Source organism: Oncorhynchus nerka, linkage group LG3 (genome assembly GCF_034236695.1).
Source record: "Oncorhynchus nerka isolate Pitt River linkage group LG3, Oner_Uvic_2.0, whole genome shotgun sequence".
Lineage (NCBI taxonomy): Eukaryota > Metazoa > Chordata > Actinopteri > Salmoniformes > Salmonidae > Oncorhynchus > Oncorhynchus nerka.
In genome coordinates this window covers 25,473,111-25,495,472 of record NC_088398.1, presented here as the reverse complement: position 1 = coordinate 25,495,472, position 22,362 = coordinate 25,473,111, and the positions used below count along the sequence as shown (strand labels likewise).

Genomic DNA, 22,362 nt, shown 5'->3' with positions numbered 1-22,362 from the left:
GGCAGAACTGAAAAAGCATGTGCGTGCAAGGAGGCCTACAAACCTGACTCAGTTACACCAGCTATGTGAGGAGGAATGGGCCAAAATTCACCCAACTTAATTTGTGAAGCTTGTGGAAGGCTACCCGAAACGTTTGACCCAAGTTAAACAACTCAAAAGCAATGCTACCAAATACTAATTGAGTGTATGTAAACTTCTGACCCACTGGGAATGTGATGAAAGAAATTAAAGCTGAAATAAATCATTCTCTCTACTATTATTCTGACATTTCACATTCTTAAAATAAAGTGGTGATCCTAACTGACCTAAGACAGGGAATTTTTACTAGGATTAAATGTCAGAAATTGTGAAAAACTGAGCTTAAATGTATTTGGCTAAGGTGTATGTAAACTTCCGACTTCAACTGTAAGCTTTTTTTTTGTTTGGAACATTTCAGGGATCTTTTATTTCTGATTATGAATCATGGGACCAACACATTACGTGTTTCTTTTATATTTTTGTTCAGTATAGATGTGACATGCTAATAACAAGGTCTTTTTTTTTCTTTTTTTACCATGTATCATTCTATGAAATAATAACATCTTAGGTTATGTGTGTTCACATTTCCATCCACTATTGTAGATTTCAACTGTATATTTTTAACTGTGCTATTTCACTAAAGTTTTGAACCTACAGTATATGAGGAAGGAATGATTGATAAAGGCATTCAAAATGGGCCCATGTCTTTTGAATGATATGTCAGTCACCAGTGACAACTGTACTGCTTGTGACTTGTGTCTCCTTATGAACACATTGACACATTTTAAAAACGGGCTTTGTTGTCATTTCCTGGAGGTTAACCCGCTTAAGCTCGTGCCCTCTACTCATCCACCATTTCCCTTTCACAGAAACCAGGTAAAACTGTTCTCTTTCTGTCCGTATCAGACCCTTTTTTATTAAGGCTAATTTTCGTTTACCTTTGAACCTCCTCCGTATCTTATTTCTGGCTCCGTGCCTCTTCCCGATACCATTTCTCTTCTCTCAAATCCCTCCTCTTTTACAGCAACTGTTTCCCTCTGAAAAAAAAGATTGCTCTGGACTAATGAAAAGGCTGTCTATTGTCTCTTTGGTTGATTATGGAGTTTCATGAAGTTGCAAAATGGATGTGTTTCATGGAAATGCCTGTGCTGTTAGCAGTTATGATTAATGACCTATCAAATGTGTTTTATGAAGTACCGTTTTCAGTTGTCTTTGCAGGTTCATACGGGTGAAGGATCACTTTCAATAGGCCTTATGTGAAATACATTATGAAAATACTGCCGTACCAACAAACCCTATTTATTTAGGGTTTACTATAGTTTTACTATAGTTTATTTCACGTTACACTAGCCGTTTTAGCCCGAGAGGGAATATGCAGTCTATCAGGCGTATTCAATGCCATTTTTAAAAATAGTTTGTTCCCATGGCAGTTTCAGAAGCCCACTCTCTGTAATGTTTTCCAGATGCTCTCCAGATGTGCTTTCCAGCTCTTCCCGGGCCATGCCAGAAGCATGTCGCCAATGCTGAGATGGAAACAGATCTATAGGGCTCCTAAAGCCCTAAACAACAAATACTGATCATCAAATATCCGAGAGTAAATCTCTCGTTGTTTTTCTTCCTTCATCCTCTATTTTTTTGTTAAATGTGATGTGAAGTCAACTTGTTTTCACTTTCAGTGTGCTGTAAGTTAATATTCTGGTGTGACTGACGCAGCCACTTTTATCCAGCTGCAAAAGTATAATACCGACATGCTTCACTGCAGATCACTTCATTTCAGTGTGTTTGTATTTTCAAGGTTTTAATTAGATTCACTTTAGCACCTATTCTCAAAGACATATCCAAAAATGAGAAAAGGGTTCATTTATACAGAATTAACAAATATAGTTTTGTTTTTGTGGACTGAAAGTCAACTACAATGCAGCACTGAATTAACAACAGTAATACAAAAGTGCCTCCCAATGGACACATGCATTATTGCAGAATAGTTGCAAAATATTGCTTGCTAAATCACTGGAGTATTTTGGACAAGTAATATTTAATATTTTTAAAAAGGCACAAAATAGTTACTCTTATATACAATGGCAGTTCGCACAAAAGATACAAGTAGTTTGTTCAGTTGACTCATGTTCCCCAAACACTATGCTTCAAAATATTCCCAAACATACCCCAAAAAATAAGAAATATACTTTCAGAGAAAAATAATCACTGAGAAACATAGCCCACATTCAATGTATAAAACCAGTCCTCTGTATTGTTGGGTGATGTTGTTCTTTCAATGAAATGTACAATATCATCAATATAAAATAAAACACATTTTCTACCCAAAGGATGGGATTCAATGCAAGGCATGTTAAAGCACGCCGCGCTATAACATACTTTTAAAAGTGATTTAGGCTTGGTCCAACGTCTGCAGCATTTACCATGTAAACGTTGGGGAAAAGTCCCTTAAAAGAGACATTGTCAGTTGTATTGTGCACTACGCTATAACCCACCTTGAGTTGAATCCTGGCTACAAAGTATTTTGGTCGATGTATACAAAGCATTTTGGTCGATTCACTTGGTCCCTTGCCAATCAAGTCCAGAATGCCCTCAAACAAAATGGCTGACCACAATCTAGGGCTAGATTCAATCGTTATCGCAAAAGTATCGCGGAAGGTCCGTGTTAAAATGTGAAGTTAAACTTCGTGATTTTGACAATGAAGACCTTTGTGTATTTCCCCAGAGTCAGATAAACTCAAGGATAGAGGTAGTTTTGCGAGCCAATGCAAACTATGCTAACTAGCAATGGCTGGAAGTCTATGGTGTCTACTAGCATGGTAGTAGATACTTCAGGTCATTGCACCAACGCTAGTTAGAAATTGCGCTTACGCTAGTTAGAAAATTCCTTCCGACTGCACGCAGGGACATGAAAATGTATCCACGGGTTCATCTGAATCCGGGGAAGTAGACTTTCCAAAATCCCAAAGTATCCCTTCAAAGGTAATTTCCAATGCAGTGTTTACCGTAAATGCAAATGCAGGAACATTGCCTTCAAATGTTTTTATCAAGCTATAAAGGGGATCTTCCACGATACTTCAGGGATACGGATTGATTCCAGGCCTTAATGTGGCCTCAGCTGGTATGTCTGCAGAGGAAGCAGATATGCATCCTTTCCATCCCCTCTTGCACTCCAACGTCAGGAACATTTTAATTCCCTTTCAAGTTTGTGTTCAAGGGAATGACATAGCAGAGCCTTACTTAGATGTACTGCCCGGTCATGGTGTCAGTTAGGATGAATGTTTAGTCCTAAGACCATGTACTTCCTCCTGCACAGGGGAAACATTGTGTTAATATTCAACTAAATCAAAAGCTTGTGTTTTGCTCCAAACATTGTATGTTCCACTGCATGCTCAAAACAAGACATGCTAGCCTCTCACTATTTATTTCAATAACAGGGGAGGTTATCATGTTCTGGGGGTATACTATTTGTGAGATATTTGTGCAATATTTGACAGTTTGCATTTTAACCTCATAGTCATGGTATTGTTTCAAATTTAAATTGCTGGAGTACAGAGCCAAAACAACTAAAAATGTGTCACTGTCCCAATACTTTTGGAGCTCACTGTAAATATTCCACGTACCTGCAGAGCCACACGTTTGTTTCTCTCGTCTCTCAGTCCCTCTTTCAGTTCCTGTATGTCTTGTCTAGAAGGAAAGAACATATATATATATATATATATATCAATAGATGCACTAAGAGGTCAAAGAAGAGTCAGAAAATGAAGGAATGGTTTACATTTTTGGCAGGAGAAATGTAGCCTGGTTAACACATGCTGAAGTGTTTCAACAATGGTGAGTCCAGCATTCAGTCTGGTTTAACCAGGCTAGGAGAGATCTGACTGGATGTGTGCAGGGACTTTTTCCTGTCTTTCTAGTTTTACATTTAGCCTCCAGCACCTTCACTAATAGTTTTTGAGTGTGCGGTAGATTCTGCCTTTTATCAAAATAGTTGAAAATAGCTTGAACAAATGGGTTAATGTACCTGATTCCTCAAGTTTTTCCCCTGGTTATCTAGAAGTCTGAATCAATGGGTAATACTACTTACTTGTGTCTGTTTTGCAGCAGCTCCAGAGCAATCTTCAGTGCCCTGACCTCAGCTTGTAGGCTGTCAAGACAAGGCTTCTCCTCCTGGGCTGCCCTAGCCTCCACTATAGCCTTGGGCAGCGCTAGCCTGGAGATTACCGGATTACCGGAGACTACCGGATTCTTGGGAGGATGTTCAGGCTTGGATGGTGGTGAATGACTTTCTGCAACCTGCAATGTTTAGGCAATGTATCTCAATGTTTTGTCAAGGATTGACAGGTCTAGGATTCAAACACTTTTGTATTAAATCTTTTCAAACTCAGTAATCTTATTTAAAGTCAGTTGTTACTTTGTGGCTAATTGATACTTTGAGAGAGATACATTGACGTTATGTTAATTTTGTGTTCTACGTACTTGCCAACAAGGCCTAACATGATGATAGAGTATTCATGAATATGGAATCAAAGTCAATTTTGCAAGCCTTCAGCAGTTTAGGTGATTTTTCTGCATCTGTCTGGTCCCTGCCACTCAGAGACTAGGGTTAGAACAACAACCATGACCTTAATGACGATTCCTTTTTAAGAGTCATTCCTCACATCATGGCCTCACTAACCCTTCATGGCATGCAACTTGTCAAGCCACTTATGAACAGGCCATCTCTCTCTCTCTCTGGGCGGGTGAGTAAAGACTTAGTGGGCCAGATGGGCCACGTCACACGAACAAACAGTCTTCAGGGAAACTCTGGAGGAATGAAATCTAACAAGGGCCACTATTCTCCACTGATATGCCCCTATGACTGTGTTGACAGTGATTCCTCTAGGCAGATATGTACTTGTGGCGTGACATTAGAAAATGACATCAGACTAACCCGAGAATGTATCATCATCTTTATGTTAACCTGGGGTTGTCGGTTCATAATGTCGCTGCATGATGAGTGTTGGGCCACACTGCCCCCCTGTGGTTTCAGAGGGGATGTGGAGTACAACGTGCACCTTTGGGCAGATATAGACTGGTGGCGTCATGACACTAGACAAATCAGGGATTGTATCATCATCGCTATGATAACCTAGGGGCTGTGGGTCTACTGTCATGTGATGTGTCATGTGTCATGTGTCATTGTCTCCGTGTGGTCTCAGAAGGAAACATAACTGTGTGGTGTGTCCACACATATGACAACGATACTAACTCAAAGTGACTCTGACAACGTCCATGGATGTGTGACTGTCCTAATATGCGATCTGTCCTAAATCAAATCAAATACAATTTTATTGGTCGCATACACATATTTAGTCAATATTATTGTGGGTTTAGCGAAACGCTTCTGTTCCTAGTATGTCATAATATGTACACTGTACAGAGGTGCATTCTGTACCATAATAACATTGATAATAATACAGTATGGTATATTGTTGCCATACCTGTGGACCGGTGACGAGGGCAGATGGGGGTCGTCTCTGTGGGGGTTTGGCTCTGTTGGCTGTGGGGTGACTCAGTTTCTCAGGGGACACCTCCACTCCGTCAAACTGGTCCGAGTTGCTCTCCTCTGTACATTTTGGTGAAAGGGGAGGGAGATCGCCATTGGCTCTAATGGGAGAAAAAATAATTTCAGAGAAGTTAAACATTCATTCTTTCAGGCCTACACTGGTTGATTCATAAGGTTAACTTGCCCCAAATTGCTCTGATGTAGAGAGAGAAAACTGAAAGAGATGCTTCATTTTCTACAGTTGAGATTATCAGTGGATGACAATTGCTGTGGTACAGTGTGGAAAAAGTGGTTTCCTGTTTCCTCTTGCAAGGTCTTAGAGGCAGGTGCTGATGCACTGCATATTGAAACCTCAGTGAGTTTATGTTTAGCCAAGCATTAAGACTTCTCCTTTCATCGTTCACACCCTCACTAGAACAAACCAAAAGTCGTCGATAGCTTTTAATAAAATATACAAACTTGTTTGACCTTTGCAAGTATAATCTCAAATTAATTTGACAAATAAGCAATATGCTTTTAGCCAAGGCCACACTGTCATCGCATTGCCTCCAACATGTGACAGTTTATTTAGAAAGAACAATCCCAAAGTCTTTTTATTCGTCAATTTCCCCTTGGTAAAGACGGCCCTTTTTGTTTTCCCAGTCGTGTGTGTTTGTTCAGGAAGAAGGAAATGGGCTGCTCTCGTCTGTTTAGGCCCACACGGACTCATCCCAGAGTTTCCAGTGCACCGCTCAAGGTTTGGGAATCCTGGCAATTCAGCGTCAAGACATGAAGACTATGTGCTATAGTAACCTAGGCACCAACCAAAACTCTCCTCCACACTCTCCTTCCTTGCCAGTTTAAAGAGAACAAACAGTTCCTGTCTTGACAGAGACCTTTTGATTTCTTATCATTTGGCTTTTGAAAATATATAACTACTAAGGCTTCCATATGAGTGCCCTATTTGTCCATTCTGATCCATAGAAAAGTCTGAAAGCGATGCTTCATGAAGAAATCCTTATTTTACAAGTCTCACTATTAACGTTCATACTTGATACTATGGAGTGATGTTAGTGTCAACATTGGATTAAGATTGCATTTATGTTGACACTACTACCTCCGTACTCTACCCAAATGGTTGGTGTTGACTGAGACAAAAAATGGATGTTCTAGAGTCACTCACTTGCTACAACCGAACTTCTGAGGCTTGTTCTTCACTGGAGGTGGTAGTGCAGGTCTACTTGGAGCAGGGAGCTTGACTTTGGTTGGAGGGTTGCTTCTCAGGTCTTTAGTCTCTGGTTTCTCATCTGTATGCACATGTGCACATTTAAGCATTGCTCGTAGTAAGCAAACGGTACTCGTAAGTACTTATTAACAACACACACCTCCTTGCAATTGTGAAGCATCATCTCCTCTGTATTTTGAAGTATAATGTAATACAACATCTGGTTAAATGAGACTGCAGATACAGTAAAACTGCACTTTAATTGAACAGTATCAACATGCTGTATCTTACCTTTTGCTTTTGCAAGGATGCTCTTCTCCATCGCTGAACCCTCTGCCTTGACTAAAAGAACATTAGAGCACAGAATTCACACCATATTATACACGGCCACAGCTATCTATCTTGCCACTGGTGTGTTGTTCTCTTTGCCATGAGAACGGTGAGTGTAAAACAGCATCAAGACCCAGACCTCCGGGGTTAATCATTCTCTGCAAAAATGAATTTAACATAATTGAATTGAAATGCAAATTCATATTCATGTAGGGCAGAAACGTTGTTAATTTTCTTCCATTTGAGTTTGAAGAAATTCCAACCAGTATAGTGGCATGGGAAGCCAAGATGCTGCATGTCATAGGAGCAGGCTAGGTCACAGCTGTGTCCAATAGAATCCTACAGAATCCAAAATACTGTAGTTACTGTTCCCAAGAGTCTCCCTTGAGAAGGCCTTGGCTTGGGGGTGGAAATAACTTATTTATCATAAAGGAGATCCCTCAAGTGTGAACAGCTACAGTATGTATAATAGACTTATGGGATTGTCTTTTGACAAAGCACAATATTCTGCCTCTCAATTACCATTAAGAGTTAACCAAGCAATTATAGTGTTTAATAAAAACGAGAAATTATCAACTAGAGTGCAGTTAAGGGAACTGACCACAAAACAGCTAAGTCAATAACAACATGAATCTGCATTATAGCTTTTAGCACATCTCTCAAGATACAGAGGAAGAACATGCTGAGTGTCATGCTGACATGTAAGACAATAAACCACGAAAAGTGACTGGTGATGATGAATTCCACAGACTAAGAGTACCAATAGCAAATCAATGAGAATAGAGCCTACCTTCTTCAAAACACACGTAAAACTCCCTGACCAAGCCCTTCCACCAATGTGAAGCACTAGAGTTGTTGCAGAGTTGCTGCTTGGGCCACTTGTGAAAAGCCACTGTGACAGACAGAGCTCTCTATGGTCCCCCACCCCCTGGCTTCCTCCAAGGCATCTCAGCCAGGTCATGTGACGTACTGTATTACACCCCCCTCTCCATCATGGTGTAGGACTTCCTGTGACATATCTGCAACCCCCCAGTGACACTAGACGCCAATGGAGTAGTGGGAGCGATGGGGTGGGGTGCAGGGACTCAAGTGCAGAGGCTTGACTCTGGCTGAGATTGTTTTGAGTTGGGATGATATTATCTCCAAATGACTGTTAGGCCTCTTAATGTTTGAACACAAACTCATGCACACAAGATATGAACGTTTGTGAATGTTCAGCGAGAGTGAAAGCCTCAAAATGTCAAAGGGGCCATGTAGCAATAACAAGCTTCCTTTGCGTATTTGTGCACTGATTGTATCATTAAAAATAAATGACGTGATTGAAATATTGCATCTTTAATGTTGTGTACCCTTCGTATTCAATTAGAAAGGCTTCATTTATTTAAAGCTGGGAAGAAACATCCAGCCTAACAGCTAACTAACAGTTAGCGTCTTAAACACAATGTGCACTTTCAGCAGAAGTGTGTGTTTGAATCAAGATCTCGTGCCCTCAGATAAAACCGGCCTGTACACCACATCCTGCTATGTGTGGTACTGACAGTCTCAAGATTGGACTCTCACATCCTCTTTACTGTTTAAGGCGAAACATGTGTTACATGCTGTCTGTCCCTCCCCACTGGGAACTAACTGGTTGAATCAATGTTGTTTCAATCTCATTTGTCAGCGTATTGTGACATGGAATCTACATGGAAACGACATTGGATTTGAAAAAAGTCATCCTCGTAAACTGTTGTTTTGAGGGTGAAATTACAACCACAGGATTATGTCATCACCAAATCTCAACATAAAATAAGTTGAATTTGTCACTTTAAAACAATGCCAGATCATCATTTTCTTTATTTGTACTATTTTCTACATTGTATAATAATACTGAAGACATCAAAACTATGAAATAACACATATGTAATCTGTAGTAACCAAAAAATATGTTTTAGATTTTAGATTCTTCGAAGTAGCCACCCTTGATGACAGCTTTGCACACTCTTGGCATTCTCTCAAACAGCTTAATGAGGTATGCTTTTCTAACAGTCTTGAAGGAGTTCCCACATATTCTGAGCACTTGTTCACTGCTTTTCCTTCACTCTGCGGTCCAACTCATCCCAAACCATCTGAACTTGGTTGAGGTCGGGTGATTGTGGAGGCTAGGTCATCTGATGCAGCACTCCATCACTCTCCTTCTTGGTCAAATAGCCCATACACAGCCTGGAGGTGTGTGTTGGGTCACTGTCCCGTTGATAAACAAATGATAGCCCCACTAAGTGCAAACCAGATGGGATGGTGTATCGCTGCAGAATGCTGTGGTAGACATGCTGGTTAAGTGCGCCTTGAATTCTAAATAAATCACAGACAGTGTCACCAGCAAAGCACCCCCACAGCATCACACTTCCTCCTCCATGCTTCACGGTGGGAACCACACATGCGGAGATCATCCGTTCACCTACTCTGCGTTTAACAAAGACACGGCGGTTGGAACCAAAAATCGCACATTTTGACTCATCAGACTAAAGGACAGATTTCCACCGGTCTAATTTCCATTGATCGTGTTTTTTGGCCCAAGCAAGTCTCTTCTTATTATTGGTGTCCTTTAGTAGTGGATTCTTTGCAGCAATTCAACCATGAAGGCCTGATTCACACCTTCTACTATGAACAGTTGATGTTGAGATGTGTCTGTTACTTGAACTCTGTGAAGCATTTATTTGGGCTGCAGTCTGAGGCTGGTAACTCTAATCAACAGCAGCGGTAACTCTGGGTCTTCCTTTCCTGTGGCGGTCCTCGTGAGAGCCAGTTCCATCATAGCGCTTGATAGTTTTTGCAACTGCACTTGAAGAAATGTTCAAAGTTCTTGAAATGTTATGGATTGACTGACCTTCATGTCTTAAAGTAATGATGGACTGTCGTTTCTTTGTGCTTATTTGAGCAGTTCTTGCCATGATATGGACTTGGTCTTTTACCAAATAGGGCTATCTTCTGTATACCACCCCTACTTTATCACAACACAATTGATTGGCTCAAACACATTAAGAAGGAAAGAAATTCCACAAATGAACTTTTAACAAGTCACACCTGTTAATTCAAATGCATTCCAAGTGACTACCTCATGAAGCTAGTCACGCCAAGAGTGAGCAAAGCTGTTATCAAGGCAAAGGGTGGCTACTTTGAAGAATCTCAAATATAAAATATATTTTGATTTGTTGAACACTTTTTGGGTTACTACATGATTCTATGTGTTATTTCATAGTTTTGATGTCTCCACTATTATTCTACAATGCAGTGGTGGAAAAAGTACTAAATTGTCATTCATGAGTAGAAGTAAAGGTACCTTAATAGAAAATGACTCAAGTAAAAGTGAAAGTCACCCAGTAAAATACTACTTGAGTAAAAGTCTAAAAGTATCTGGTTTTGAATGTAACTTAAGTTCAGTGGTGGAAAAAGTATTCAATTGTCATATTTGAGTAAAAGTAAAAAATAAAAAGTAAATGCTAGACATCAAATTCCTTATTTTAAGCAAACCAGACGGCACGATTCTCTCTTTATATCAACCAAGCACAATTCAATATTACCTTTTGTAATACAGTAAAAGTTAAGTCTATCTTACAAACTAATGTAACATTCATCCTTAAAATGAAACTGTAAATTTCTTCTTATGTTATAGATAGCATGCATAGGTTGTCGCAGGTCTGTGGGGATCCTCACAATTGCTGTAATAATCTATTCCTAATTTTGAACGGCACTGACAACGTATTATCCACATTGAAATGACGTGGTGTGCCCAGTGGGTCTATTCCTTCATTAAACAACATACAGTCATAAAAACTCAAAAGGGAACTGTGTCTTCGAGATACACCACATAGATAGCAGGTCAAGAGAGGTCAAATTGAAACAGCTTTGAAACTTCAACAATGAACAATAATTTATGCTACCCAACTTCATTGTATGATGCATAGCTATAGATAATTGAGAGGCAATAAAAACGAGCATCTGAAATAGGGATGATTGGGAGCTTCCATTTACATCATACAAACTACAAACTACATTCTAACCTGTTACCAGGGACATCCGTTAATATAGCTGTGGTTGTGTGAATTTGACTATTTGAGTATTCTGGGGCTTTCCTGTGTTATATTGCTCTTTAGGTAGATTTTCACTTACATAAGATTTGCCTATGTAGCCTGGACTGAGGAAATGTGAGTGTGTCTGTGGCCTGGTTTGCTAATAAAAACCTAATTGTAGTTCAGTTACAGACAGCCGACAGACAGACAGGCAGAGTGGATGTGCCGTTGTCACTCAATTTTAAAAGCTCATTTGACCCTTAGGGTCGCCATACTCACTCATGCTGAGTATTACATTTTTTTTGTGACTTGCCTATGTTAATGTCTGTTTTCCATCCACAAGAACAGTATCTGTAAAATGCAAAGACCTTGATTTTGAAATATTCAGGAAGCAATTTGGACCACACAAAATCTCATATTCAGCTGCTAAAGCAACAACCTCACACACCCTAAAACATGAACACCGTGCCAGACTGAACACGCACCACCAACGTAGATGAAAACAGTAGCAACCGTAGCCATTTCCTCGTGTGAGAATTCTCTAATTCAGCTCCCATTAGCATCTCTAAATCACAAGACAATCTATGTTGTCATATCGGTGTGTCACAGATTGGTGTCACCATAGAATTAGGAATTAAAATACTAACACACTAATACTAATAGGATCTCTATGGGTGTCACAGCATATTTTGTTGCACCAGTTATTATGTTACACCTCATAAGCTCCATCGTCAGCATCTAAATCACAAGACATTCTGTACTGTCATATTGGTGTCATGGACTAACTGGTGTAACAGTATATGCTGTGGCACTGGTCTCTCTGTTAAAACAGGAAGTTGCTGTATTTACCTGAGCGTCTTTCCGTGCCACGGCGCGCAGGTGGTTGGCTGGTGCTTCCAGACTGGAGGAAAAGCAACAGAAAACACAACAGGTTGCCTCAGTCTCTCTTTGCTGCCTATTTGCTGCAACACACACACACTGATTAGAGCACCCATTGACCCGAGCGGCCATTCGTATATTCTTTTATTGTTTTATTTAAAAAATATATACATATATATATAAAAGTAATACAATTCAAAATAAACTAACACTCTTTTTCCACAGACGGAAATGTGAAGTCAGTGACTCCTAAACTGAAGATGTTAAAGAGATCTTTGAGTCAGAAACCTTTATAAGTTAGTTAAGTAAAGGTTGACAGGTAGCCTAGTGGATAGAGCATTTGGCCAGTAACCGCAAGGTGGCTAGATGAATCCCTGAGCTGACAAGGACCAAATCTGTTGTTCTGCCCCTGAACAAGGCAGTTAACCTGCTGTCATTGTAAATAAGAATTTGTTCTTAACTGACTTGTCTAGTTAAACAAAGGTTATATAAAAAAAATATAAGAAAAACTTGACTGAGAATGTATTTTTTTGTTAGCCAACTGTAGATAAAGGGATTTGTTTTTATTGACCTGTTGCGGTCTAATAAATAGCTCATGTTCATTACTGGTTGGTGTCATAGCTGCTTAGGTCAGTGTAATGTAATGGCTAAACCCCCCTGGAATGTGTGGGGGGGAATTCCCATTCAAAGGGCTACAGCGAGACTATCCCTGGGAATGTTTCCCTCATTCCCTGCTCTAACTCACTTGGAGACCGTCTATCGTGGGTATCACCATGACGAAATTGTCCGGGAAAAAACCTCTGCGTCCGTTCATCTCTCCCTCCCACCAGCCCTCGTCCTCTGTTTCCTTCAGAAGAAGAGCTTGTGTAAAGAGCAACTCAAAGAACTACACACAGATCATAAAACGACAAGTAATCTGAACATCTGAGAGGTTTAACAGAGGGTCAGGGGAAGCATGGTCATTGCCCACAGTAGACACTATTATTTGATCTTCAAAGTTATCATAAACCTCCCTTTTCCACTTATAATTTAGCAGTGGTGGAAAAAAGTACTCAAATATCATACTTGAGTAAAAGTAAAGATACCTTAATATAAAATGACTCAAGTAACAGTAAAGGTCACCCTACTTGAGTAAAATACTACTTGAGTAAAAGTCTAAAAGTATTTGGTTTTGAATATACTTAAGTACAGTGGTGGAAAAAATATTCAATTGTCATATTTGAGTCAAAATAAAAATTCAAATTCCTTATTTTAAGCAAACCAGACAGCACGATTCTCTCTTTTATATAAACAGTGCCAGTCAAAAGTTTGGACACACCTACTCATTCAAGGTTTTTTTTTTTTTTTTTTTTACTATTTTCTACAATGTAGAATAATAGTGACGACATCAAAACTATGAAATATGGACTCATGTAGGAACCAAAAAAGTGTAATGATGGACTGTCGTTTCTCCTTGCCGTAATATGTAGGCTATCTTCTGTTTACCACCCCTACCTTGTCACAACACAACTGATTGGCTCAAACACATTAAGAAGGAAAGATATTCCACAAATTAACTTTTAACAAGGCACACCTGTTAATTGAAATTCATTCCAGGTAACTACCTCATGAAGCTGGTTGAGAGAATGCCAAGAGTGTGCAAAGCTGTCATCAAGGCGAACGGTGGCTACTTTGAAGAATCTCAAATATAAAATATATTTTCATTTGTCTAACACTTTTTTGGCTACTACATTATTCTATATGTGTTATTTCATAGTTTTGATGTCTTCACTACTATTCTACAATGTAGAAAATAGTAAAAAATAAAGAAAAACCCTTGAATGAGTATGTGTGTCCAAACTTTTGACTGGTACTGTGTATATATATAATTATTTGTTTTATAGAGCGCTAATGGCACACTCCAACAGTCAGACATAATTAACAAGCAAAGTATTTTTTTTGTGTGAGTCCGCCAGATCAGAGGCAGTAGGTATGACAACACATTATATTGATACTGAAGATGCGTAAATTGGACTACATTGTTGTCCTACCTGAGCATTTGAAATATAACAAGTACTTTTGGGTGTCAATGAAAATGTATGGGAGTAAAAAGTACATATTTACTTTAGGAATGTAGTGGAGTAAAAGTAATAGTTGTTCAAAATATAAATAGTAAAGTAAAGTACAGATACCCCCAAAAAACACTTAAGTAGTACTTCAAAGTATTTTTACTTAATGTAGTTACTTTACACCACTGTAATTTGGAATATAATTTATACCATCAGATTTTGGGATGGTTTCCCTACTTATGTAATTGTGCATGCTTTGTCATCTAGTGTAATGTGGCACATATTTTCACGGAATTACTCACAAGTCACATAACAGGCTTGTCTGGTTGAAGAGGAGAAAAAAATATTGATGAAATTGTATAACCAGGTTTATTCTAGTCCAAAACTGGAGCATGACTTTATGCCCTTTGGGGCCAAAATCAAGAAGGTACAGTATATTGTATTGGGGAACATGAATGACAACATTAGTACAAAGACCCAAACCTTGGTGATGATTGTAACAATGTCTCCCTTCTTTAGATTCAACTCGTCCTCGGTCAAGGCTGCGTAGTCGAACATGACTTGACAACATTCTTTCACTGAGTAGACATAATAGAGAGGGGAGCGTTATAAAGAGAACCTAAGCAATGCTTGGCTGGAATAGGTTGGTTTTAAGATTATGTCGTAAAAGTATGTATACCTAAAAAAGAAAATTACTCAAGTAAATGTGAAAGTCTCCAAGTAAAATACTAATTGAGTAAGTCTAAAAGTATTTGGTTCTAAATATACTTAAGTATCAAAAGTAAAAGTATAAATAATTTCAAATTCCTTATATAAAACAAACTCCACGGCACCATTGTCTTGTTTTTAAAATGTACCTCCGTTTTTAAAATAGCCAGGGTACACTCCAACAGACATCATTTACAAACAATGCATTTGTGTTCAGTGAGTTTGCCAGATCAGAGGCAGTAGGGATGACCACTTGTTCTCTTGATAAGTGTGTGAATTGGACCATTTTCCTGTCCTACTGAGCATTCAACATATAACGAGTACTTTTGGTTGTCAGGGAAAATGTATGGAGTAAAAAGTACATTATTTTCTTTAGGAATGCAGTGAAGTAAAAGTTGTCAAAAATATAAATAGTAAAGTACAGATACCCCCAAAAACGACTTAAATAGTACTTTAAACTATTTTTGCTGAAGTACTTTACACCACTGATCATGACTAACCAATCAAAGAAGAATATCAGTCCATACATCCATATATTTTTCTGAGAAGGATATGAACTGTGAAGCATTGACTTGAACCTATTTGAACCATTAATCTCTTTGCACGTTAAACGGTGACACCAAGCCAGTGTTACTGTCAGAGTTTCTGTGGGCCCACACCCACATAGCCTATTTGTTAAACTGCGGGAATTACTGACTGTCACATGCCAATGATGTGGCTGTCTGTTCTTTGTGGACACCTGCCTAAGTGGTAGTTTGGTCCAAAAATAGAACACTTGTCACAAGCAGAGGTCTCACTGTTGTTGTAGTACATCAGAACATTTCTATATTCAGTGGAGACATTGCTTTGCAGTTTCCTTCAATGTATCAAAAAGTATCTCCCACAAGGAGGATGAATTTGATGAGTGGTACAAGGATGGGCCTTTTATTTGACAATTTAAAATGTATTTCAGAATGCAGTCCACTCATTTATACGACCTACATAAAGTAGGAATTAGAACTATAGAAACTTACTATTTTTTGATTTGTTCCTCACACTCGTCCTCTGAGGTAGCTTTGTCTTAACAAAAAGACAAATGTATTAAATTAATCAGTGGCATCTCACAACTAGTTTTTCAGGAGAGAAAAAGTCCCATATTTATTGTATTTTGATTTATATTGCATTCCATACCTCTTTACTGAACATTGTATCTGAGAGTTTGGGTCTGGTTTTGCTCTCGTTGTGCTTAACATCTGAAAAGGATTGAGAAGGAAGTTCTATAAGGATATATTGATTCAAGTCCACTCTCAGAACAAAAAAAGGCCATGTGAAAAATGTGCCCATCCCACCTTTTGGAGAGACAAATATCTCTTTGGTGAAGTTTGATGGAAACGCTCCCACTTTACCACTTTTCATTCCCATCCACCACCCATCTTCAATCTGTCAAGTGTTACAAGAGAGAGGTAAAAGAGAGAGAAGTCAAAAGAAAGAGAAACGGAAATGTAAGAATAGTACAGTGTAGCAGAGCATATTTCACCAATCATCCACATGCATAGGAATTCTCACAACAGGTTTGGTCAGCATAATGTCTACAGATGTAGAATCTTCAATTGATCATCCGGTTGCAGGAGAACTCAGAGTGTATTTGAGGTTTTAAAAAGGTTTCAGAAGTTTGTAAATTCCCCTATGAAATGTCCATGAATTATAATCCACATCAGTGGAGGCTATATGAGGGGAGGATGGCTCATAATAATGTCTGGAACGGTGAAACCATTACCACGAGCCCGTGCTCCCCAATTAAGGTGCAACCCACCTCCTGTGATCCACATAATATCTATCATTTCCTGTTACTGTTGCAGGATTATTTTCCTGCTGTAGCAAACTGGCTCAAATTAAGATCCCACATCTGTACACACCTCAAAGTGAAGTTGGAATGTGTGCGGGAAATGTGATTTCTCAGCATAATCTTGGGGAAACATCACAATGAATATGCATTGCTGAAATGACTGTGCGACAATTTGGTTATCTGAGCTTTTGGAGGGGTGATATTTTAGTATCATATCTAGCTAGGCAATCAAGATAAATGATTTGTGGTTGCTCATGCATTTGCTATTAGAGAGATGATGCAAAGAAAGTAAATATGATATGACACTCCAATTATGAAGCAAAAACATAAACATATCTTTCGAAATAGAGCAGCTAATGTTCTCTCCGAGAACCTACAACTCATTTACACTGATACTCTATAGCAGGGGTCTCAAACTAATTTGGGTCTAGGGCCTTGTTAAATTGTCTTGTGGGATATTTGTTTGAGATTCCTTCTCTAGTATGTTTGCAAGTGTTTTCCCATCTATTGATAGTGTCAGTAATGATAAAAGCAACACCGTACCTCTCTGAGGATCTCAATGGTCTCCCCGACAACCAGCTCCAGCTCATCCTCATTCAAGGGACTGTAGGCAAAGGCCACCTCACACTTCCTTGTTTGCTTAATCATCCTTGCTGTATGAGCAAAGCATTGTACCAGCCACATCATTAGTCAAGACTGCTCTTATTATTGTAAAATGATAGTTAAAACTAATGATGAATAGAAATTCAGCAGAGAAATTCAGAAGTAAACAAATACAGAAGTCTCAATATGATAACTTGTAGACTCCAGACTCAGAGCATGACTAGAATAATCAAAGCTTCTTTGTGTTGTAACTAATTGAATCCCTCAAAGGGACTGTGCTGTAACAGTAGACTGTGGTTTTGATCTGTTCCTTCCTTGTACATTATATTTAAGCTTGGTGCTAGCAGGCGAGGCTGTATATCTACACAAGGCCTTTAATTACTTGTTTGAGCCTGTCGTGCTGACAAAGTGTGCGTGTATCTCGATGAGCACGAACCAAAACACTTCCACATTTCAGTACAAAACAGGGTTCGTGTTTGACAGACTGGGAAACATATATGGATACAGTTTAAGCTACAGATCCAAGTTATGGGACACACAATAAGCAGAGCGTTATGGTAGTGGAGGTTTGAAGCCATTGGAGAGTGACACATACATTTCCGTAGGCTTCTTGGTTCCCTCTGGCTGTCACCTATCAAATACACTGGCACCTCCTGTGTGGGAAATAAAATATACAAACACACACAAGGAAAAAGCTAATGAGTCAAGTATTAGACAATGGATTGCACATGAGAAATGCACGAACAATAGGCTGGTCAGAGTCGGGGTCAAATTGATTTCAAATCAGTCAAGGAAGGATGTAAACTGAAATAATGGAATTTCAGTTCCTTGACAGAATATAATTTAATTTGACTTCCTTCGTTGACTGAATTGAGATGATATTCATCCTAATCCTGGGACTGAAGGCAAACTCTTGTTGGACATGCTGTACCTTGACGAAGTTAGCGGGGAAGATGCCCCTCTTGCCCCTCAGTTCTCCCTCCAGCCAGCCCTCCTCGCTGGGCTTGGTGACACTCGTCACCACGTCTCCCACCTGCACCGTCATCTCATCTCCCATCATGCCCTCAAAGTCCATCAGCACCAGCACCTCTGAGACAGGCAAATGGAGGAGGAGGGAGAAGAGAATACGGTGTCGCAAGTTTCATTCTCTTTTCAAACAGACCTAACAATATCGCTTGAGGAACTGCAGTTATTTAGAGTCATTTAACACGTAATGTGGCCCAACATCTAGAAGGTTACCACCATAGTCTAGTAACTCAAAAACATTAGGAGGGGAAGAGAGATAACGTGTACACTTTTCATACTATTGTGCTGATCCAAACTGTACTGTGCTGGCATGGATATGGTCTTGCACATTGTTCTCTCTAGCTTGTTTTTTGGCAACTATGGTAAATAACTAGCTTGTTTGACTCGGCTTGGCTGCATAGTGTGAGAAGGGTAACATCAAGATTATTGTGTTTGAAACATGCAGTAAATCATAGGGGAGGGGGAAGCTATTGGTATGTTGTTAAAAGATTTCAGCTTTACTTTTTCTGAATAAACACCAAGGCCATTATAAACCAAACCAGTCTCCTGTAGCATATTTGTGTTTGAACAACACATACGTAAAGCAAGGTTACAGTACAGAGCAGCACAATGGATACCAAAAAAAAAAAATTGGGGGAATTTGCCCTGGCATAGTGAAAAGGTTTATGTTCAAGTAGTTTTTAGGCAAGGACTATACAAAACAAAATGTCAGTACCACACACACCCATTGCCTATAACCAACCTGCAAGTAAGAAAATAATGAAAAATGTACCTTAGCCACTGCTAGTACTAGTGCTAACCTGTTTACCTGGCTTTAGGCATTTATGTCAATGGTAGCTATGAAGAAACCCTGCAACACCAAATACAAAAGTATCGTGGACACCCAGAGACTTACTACCTCTTTGCTTTCTGGATAATAAAGAAGCAAGATCATTATCTCTGTTATCTCTTTTCTGAAAAAGAGGGTGTATAATCTACAAACATGAACAGGCCTACATATCTGGTATACTAAAATCCCCTCCAATCGCAAATAGTATTTGGGATTACAAAATGACCACACAGTTTCGAAGCTAGAGTTCCTGTCAATTGCCCTGAATGTAACTAATTGACAGACATTGTAAACATTCCCCAAACCCTCGTAAACACTACTGAATGGACAACACAGTTACAATGCACTTACCCATGACTTCTTAGGAAAGCTTTATTCTCTCTTCTAGACTTTTAGGTAATTCCTCCTCAGAGGACAGACAGACACCTCATATGCTACAGGAGGAGAACTGAAAGAAAGTGAGTGCATTGCCCAAGAAGCAAAGCTATATATGGCTAGCCAGGGCCCTCCTTCCCTCTAGTCAAACATTAACATCTACTTCAGGCTAGTCATGACAAGCCACCAGCCAGGAGGAGGACGGGTCAGAGAGAGCAAGCGAGAGAGTAAGAGAAGGAGAGAGAGAGAACAGGTGGGACAGGTTTCTAATTGAAGGAGAGAGATGATAGGCAAGGGTGAAAAAGAACATAACCACATATTGTCAGCTGTACAAGTAACTGTCACACATTGTATGGGGAAAAATACAAGACAGTCAAATACATCAGTGTGACGTAATTGTGTGTGTGTGTGTGTATGTGTATGTGTGTGTGTGTGTGTGTGTGTGTGTGTGTGTGTGTGTGTGTGTGTGTGTGTGTGTGTGTGTGTGTGTGTGTGTGTGTGTGTGTGTGTGTGTGTCTGCAATCCGCCCTGGCATGCTGTCAATTAACTTCTGGGCCACATCCTGACTGAAGACAGCCCATTCTAGCATAATCCATGCTTGGAGTTTGTCAGAATTTGTGAGTTTTTGTTTGTCCACCCGCCTCTTGAGGATTGACCACAAGTTCTCAATGGGATTAAGGTCTGGGGAGTTTCCTGGCCATGGACCCAAAATATTCATGTTTTGTTCCCCAAGCCACTTAGTTATCACTTTTGCCTTATGGCAAGGTTCTCAGTTATGCTGGAAATGGTATTGTTCATCACCAAACTGTTCCTGGATGGTTGGGGGAAGATGCTCTCGGACGATGTGTTGGTACCATTCTTTATTCATGGCTGTGTTCTTAGGCAAAATTGTAAGTGAGCCCACTCTCTTGGCTGAGAAGCAACCCCACACATGACTGGTCTCAGGATGCTTTACTGTTGGCATGACACAGGATGATAGCGCTCACCTTGTCTTCTCCGGACGAGCTTTTTTCCGGATGCCCCGAAGAATCGGAAAGGGGACTCGTCAGAGAAAATGACTTTACCCCAGTCCTCAGCAGTCCAATCCCTGTACTTTTTGCGGAATATCAGTCTGTCCCTGATGTTTTTCGGGAGAGAAGTGGCTTCTTTGCTGCCCTTCTTGACACCAGGCCATCCTCCAAAAGTCTTCGCCTCACTGTGCGTGCAGATGCACTCACACCTGCCTGCTGCCATTCCTGCAAGCTGAATCAACTTTAGGAGACGTTCCTGGCGCTTGCTGGACTTTCTTGGGCCCCCTGAAGCCTTCTTCACAACAATTGAACCGCTTTCCCTGAAGTTCTTGATGATCCGATAAATGGTTGTTTTTAGGTGAAATTCTTACTGGCAGAAATATCCTTGCCTGTGAAGCCCTTTTTTTTCAAAGCAATGATGACGGCACGTGTTTCCTTGCAGGTAACCATGGTTGACAGAGGAAGAACGATGATTCCAAGCACCAGCCTCCTTTTGAAGCTTCCAGTCTGTTATTCGACTCAATCAGCATGACAGAGTGATCTCCAGCCTTGTCCTCATCAACACTCACACCTGTGTTAACGAGAGAATCACTGACATGATGATGTCAGCTGGTCCAAGGCTGAAATGCAGTGGAAATGTTTTTTGGGGATTCAGATCATTTGCATGGCAAATAGGGACTTTGCAATTAATTGCAATTCATCTGATCACCCCTCATAACAATCTGGAGTATATGCAAATTGCCATCATACAAACTGAGGCAGCAGACTTTGTGAAAATTAATATTTGTGTCATTCTCAAAACGTTTGGCCACAACTGTACATAAATGTGCAACACTGTTAAAGACGTCCTAACAGCGATTTTGAACTTTTACAATTGAAGAGCGATATCCCAACCGTAAATACAGTGAAGTACACACACTATAGGCTAAAAAATTATATATTTTTACACAACCGCAAACTTCAAGGAGAAGAGCATTCAATGAGTTGGTGTGATGGGAATCTGTGATGTCAACAGCCACCTGAGGAATAATAGAGGAGCAATAGAGAGCAAAAGGGGAAAGGCCCACAACCTCACTTGTGCCATGTCATGAAAATCAGGTGCTAAATGAGGTGAAAATGAAATTGGAGTGCCAACCGTGTTTTAGAGTGTAGTTTCAGTGAATTTATGTTAACAAAATAAAAATTAAACATTTTTTTAAATTTCACATTTATTTAACCAGGTAAGCGAGTTGAGAACAAGTTCTCATTTACAGCTGCGACCTGGCCAAGATAAGGTAAGGCAGTGCGACAAAAACAACAACACAGTTTCACATGGGATAAACAAACGCACAGTCAGTAACACAATAGAAAAATCTATGCACAGTGCGTGCAAATGTAGTGTGAAATGTAGAGGTGAAATAATTACAATATAGCATTAACACTGGAGTGATAGATGTGCAGATGATGATGTGCAAGTAGGGATATAGGGGTGCAAAAGAGCAAAAAATATATATAAATAAATCAATAACAATGTGGGGATGAGGTAGTTGGGTACAGGTACAGTGATCGGTAAGCTTCTCTGACAGGTGATGCATAAAGTTAGAGAGGAAGATTTAAGTCTCCAGCTTCAGTGATTTTTGCAATTGGTTCCATTCATTGGCGGCAGAGAACTGAAAGGAAAGGCAGCCAAAGGAGGTGTTGGCTTTCGGGATGACCAGAGAAATATACCTGCTGGAGCGCATGCTACTGATAGAGATAAGGCTCGGTTTTACCTAGCATAGACTCATAGATGACCTGGAGCCAGTGGGTTTGGCAACAAATATTTAGCGAGGGCCAGCCAACGAGAGCATACAGGTCGCAGTGGTGGGTAGAATATGGGGCTTTGGTGAGAAAACAGATGTCACAGATGTGTGATCTGAGTGGGCATTCTATGT

The 22,362-nt window shown here is 39.8% G+C and overlaps 1 protein-coding gene across 1 annotated transcript; it reads right to left on the bottom strand.

Moving 5' to 3' along the window:
• Positions 1-2,034: 2,034 nt before the first annotated feature.
• Positions 2,035-19,543, bottom strand: LOC115105549 (CD2-associated protein-like). The gene is made up of 16 exons (XM_029627727.2): positions 19,416-19,543; positions 18,141-18,298; positions 17,805-17,862; positions 17,150-17,259; positions 16,110-16,200; positions 15,952-16,013; positions 15,795-15,840; positions 14,557-14,651; positions 12,771-12,872; positions 11,996-12,047; positions 7,059-7,109; positions 6,726-6,849; positions 5,499-5,664; positions 4,103-4,311; positions 3,639-3,702; positions 2,035-3,323 (listed from the first exon to the last, which is right to left on the bottom strand). Exons 1-16 carry the CDS (start codon positions 19,417-19,419, stop codon positions 3,285-3,287), a joined length of 1,431 nt encoding a protein of 476 aa, XP_029483587.1. The 5' UTR covers positions 19,420-19,543; the 3' UTR covers positions 2,035-3,284.
• Positions 19,544-22,362: the final 2,819 nt, after the last annotated feature.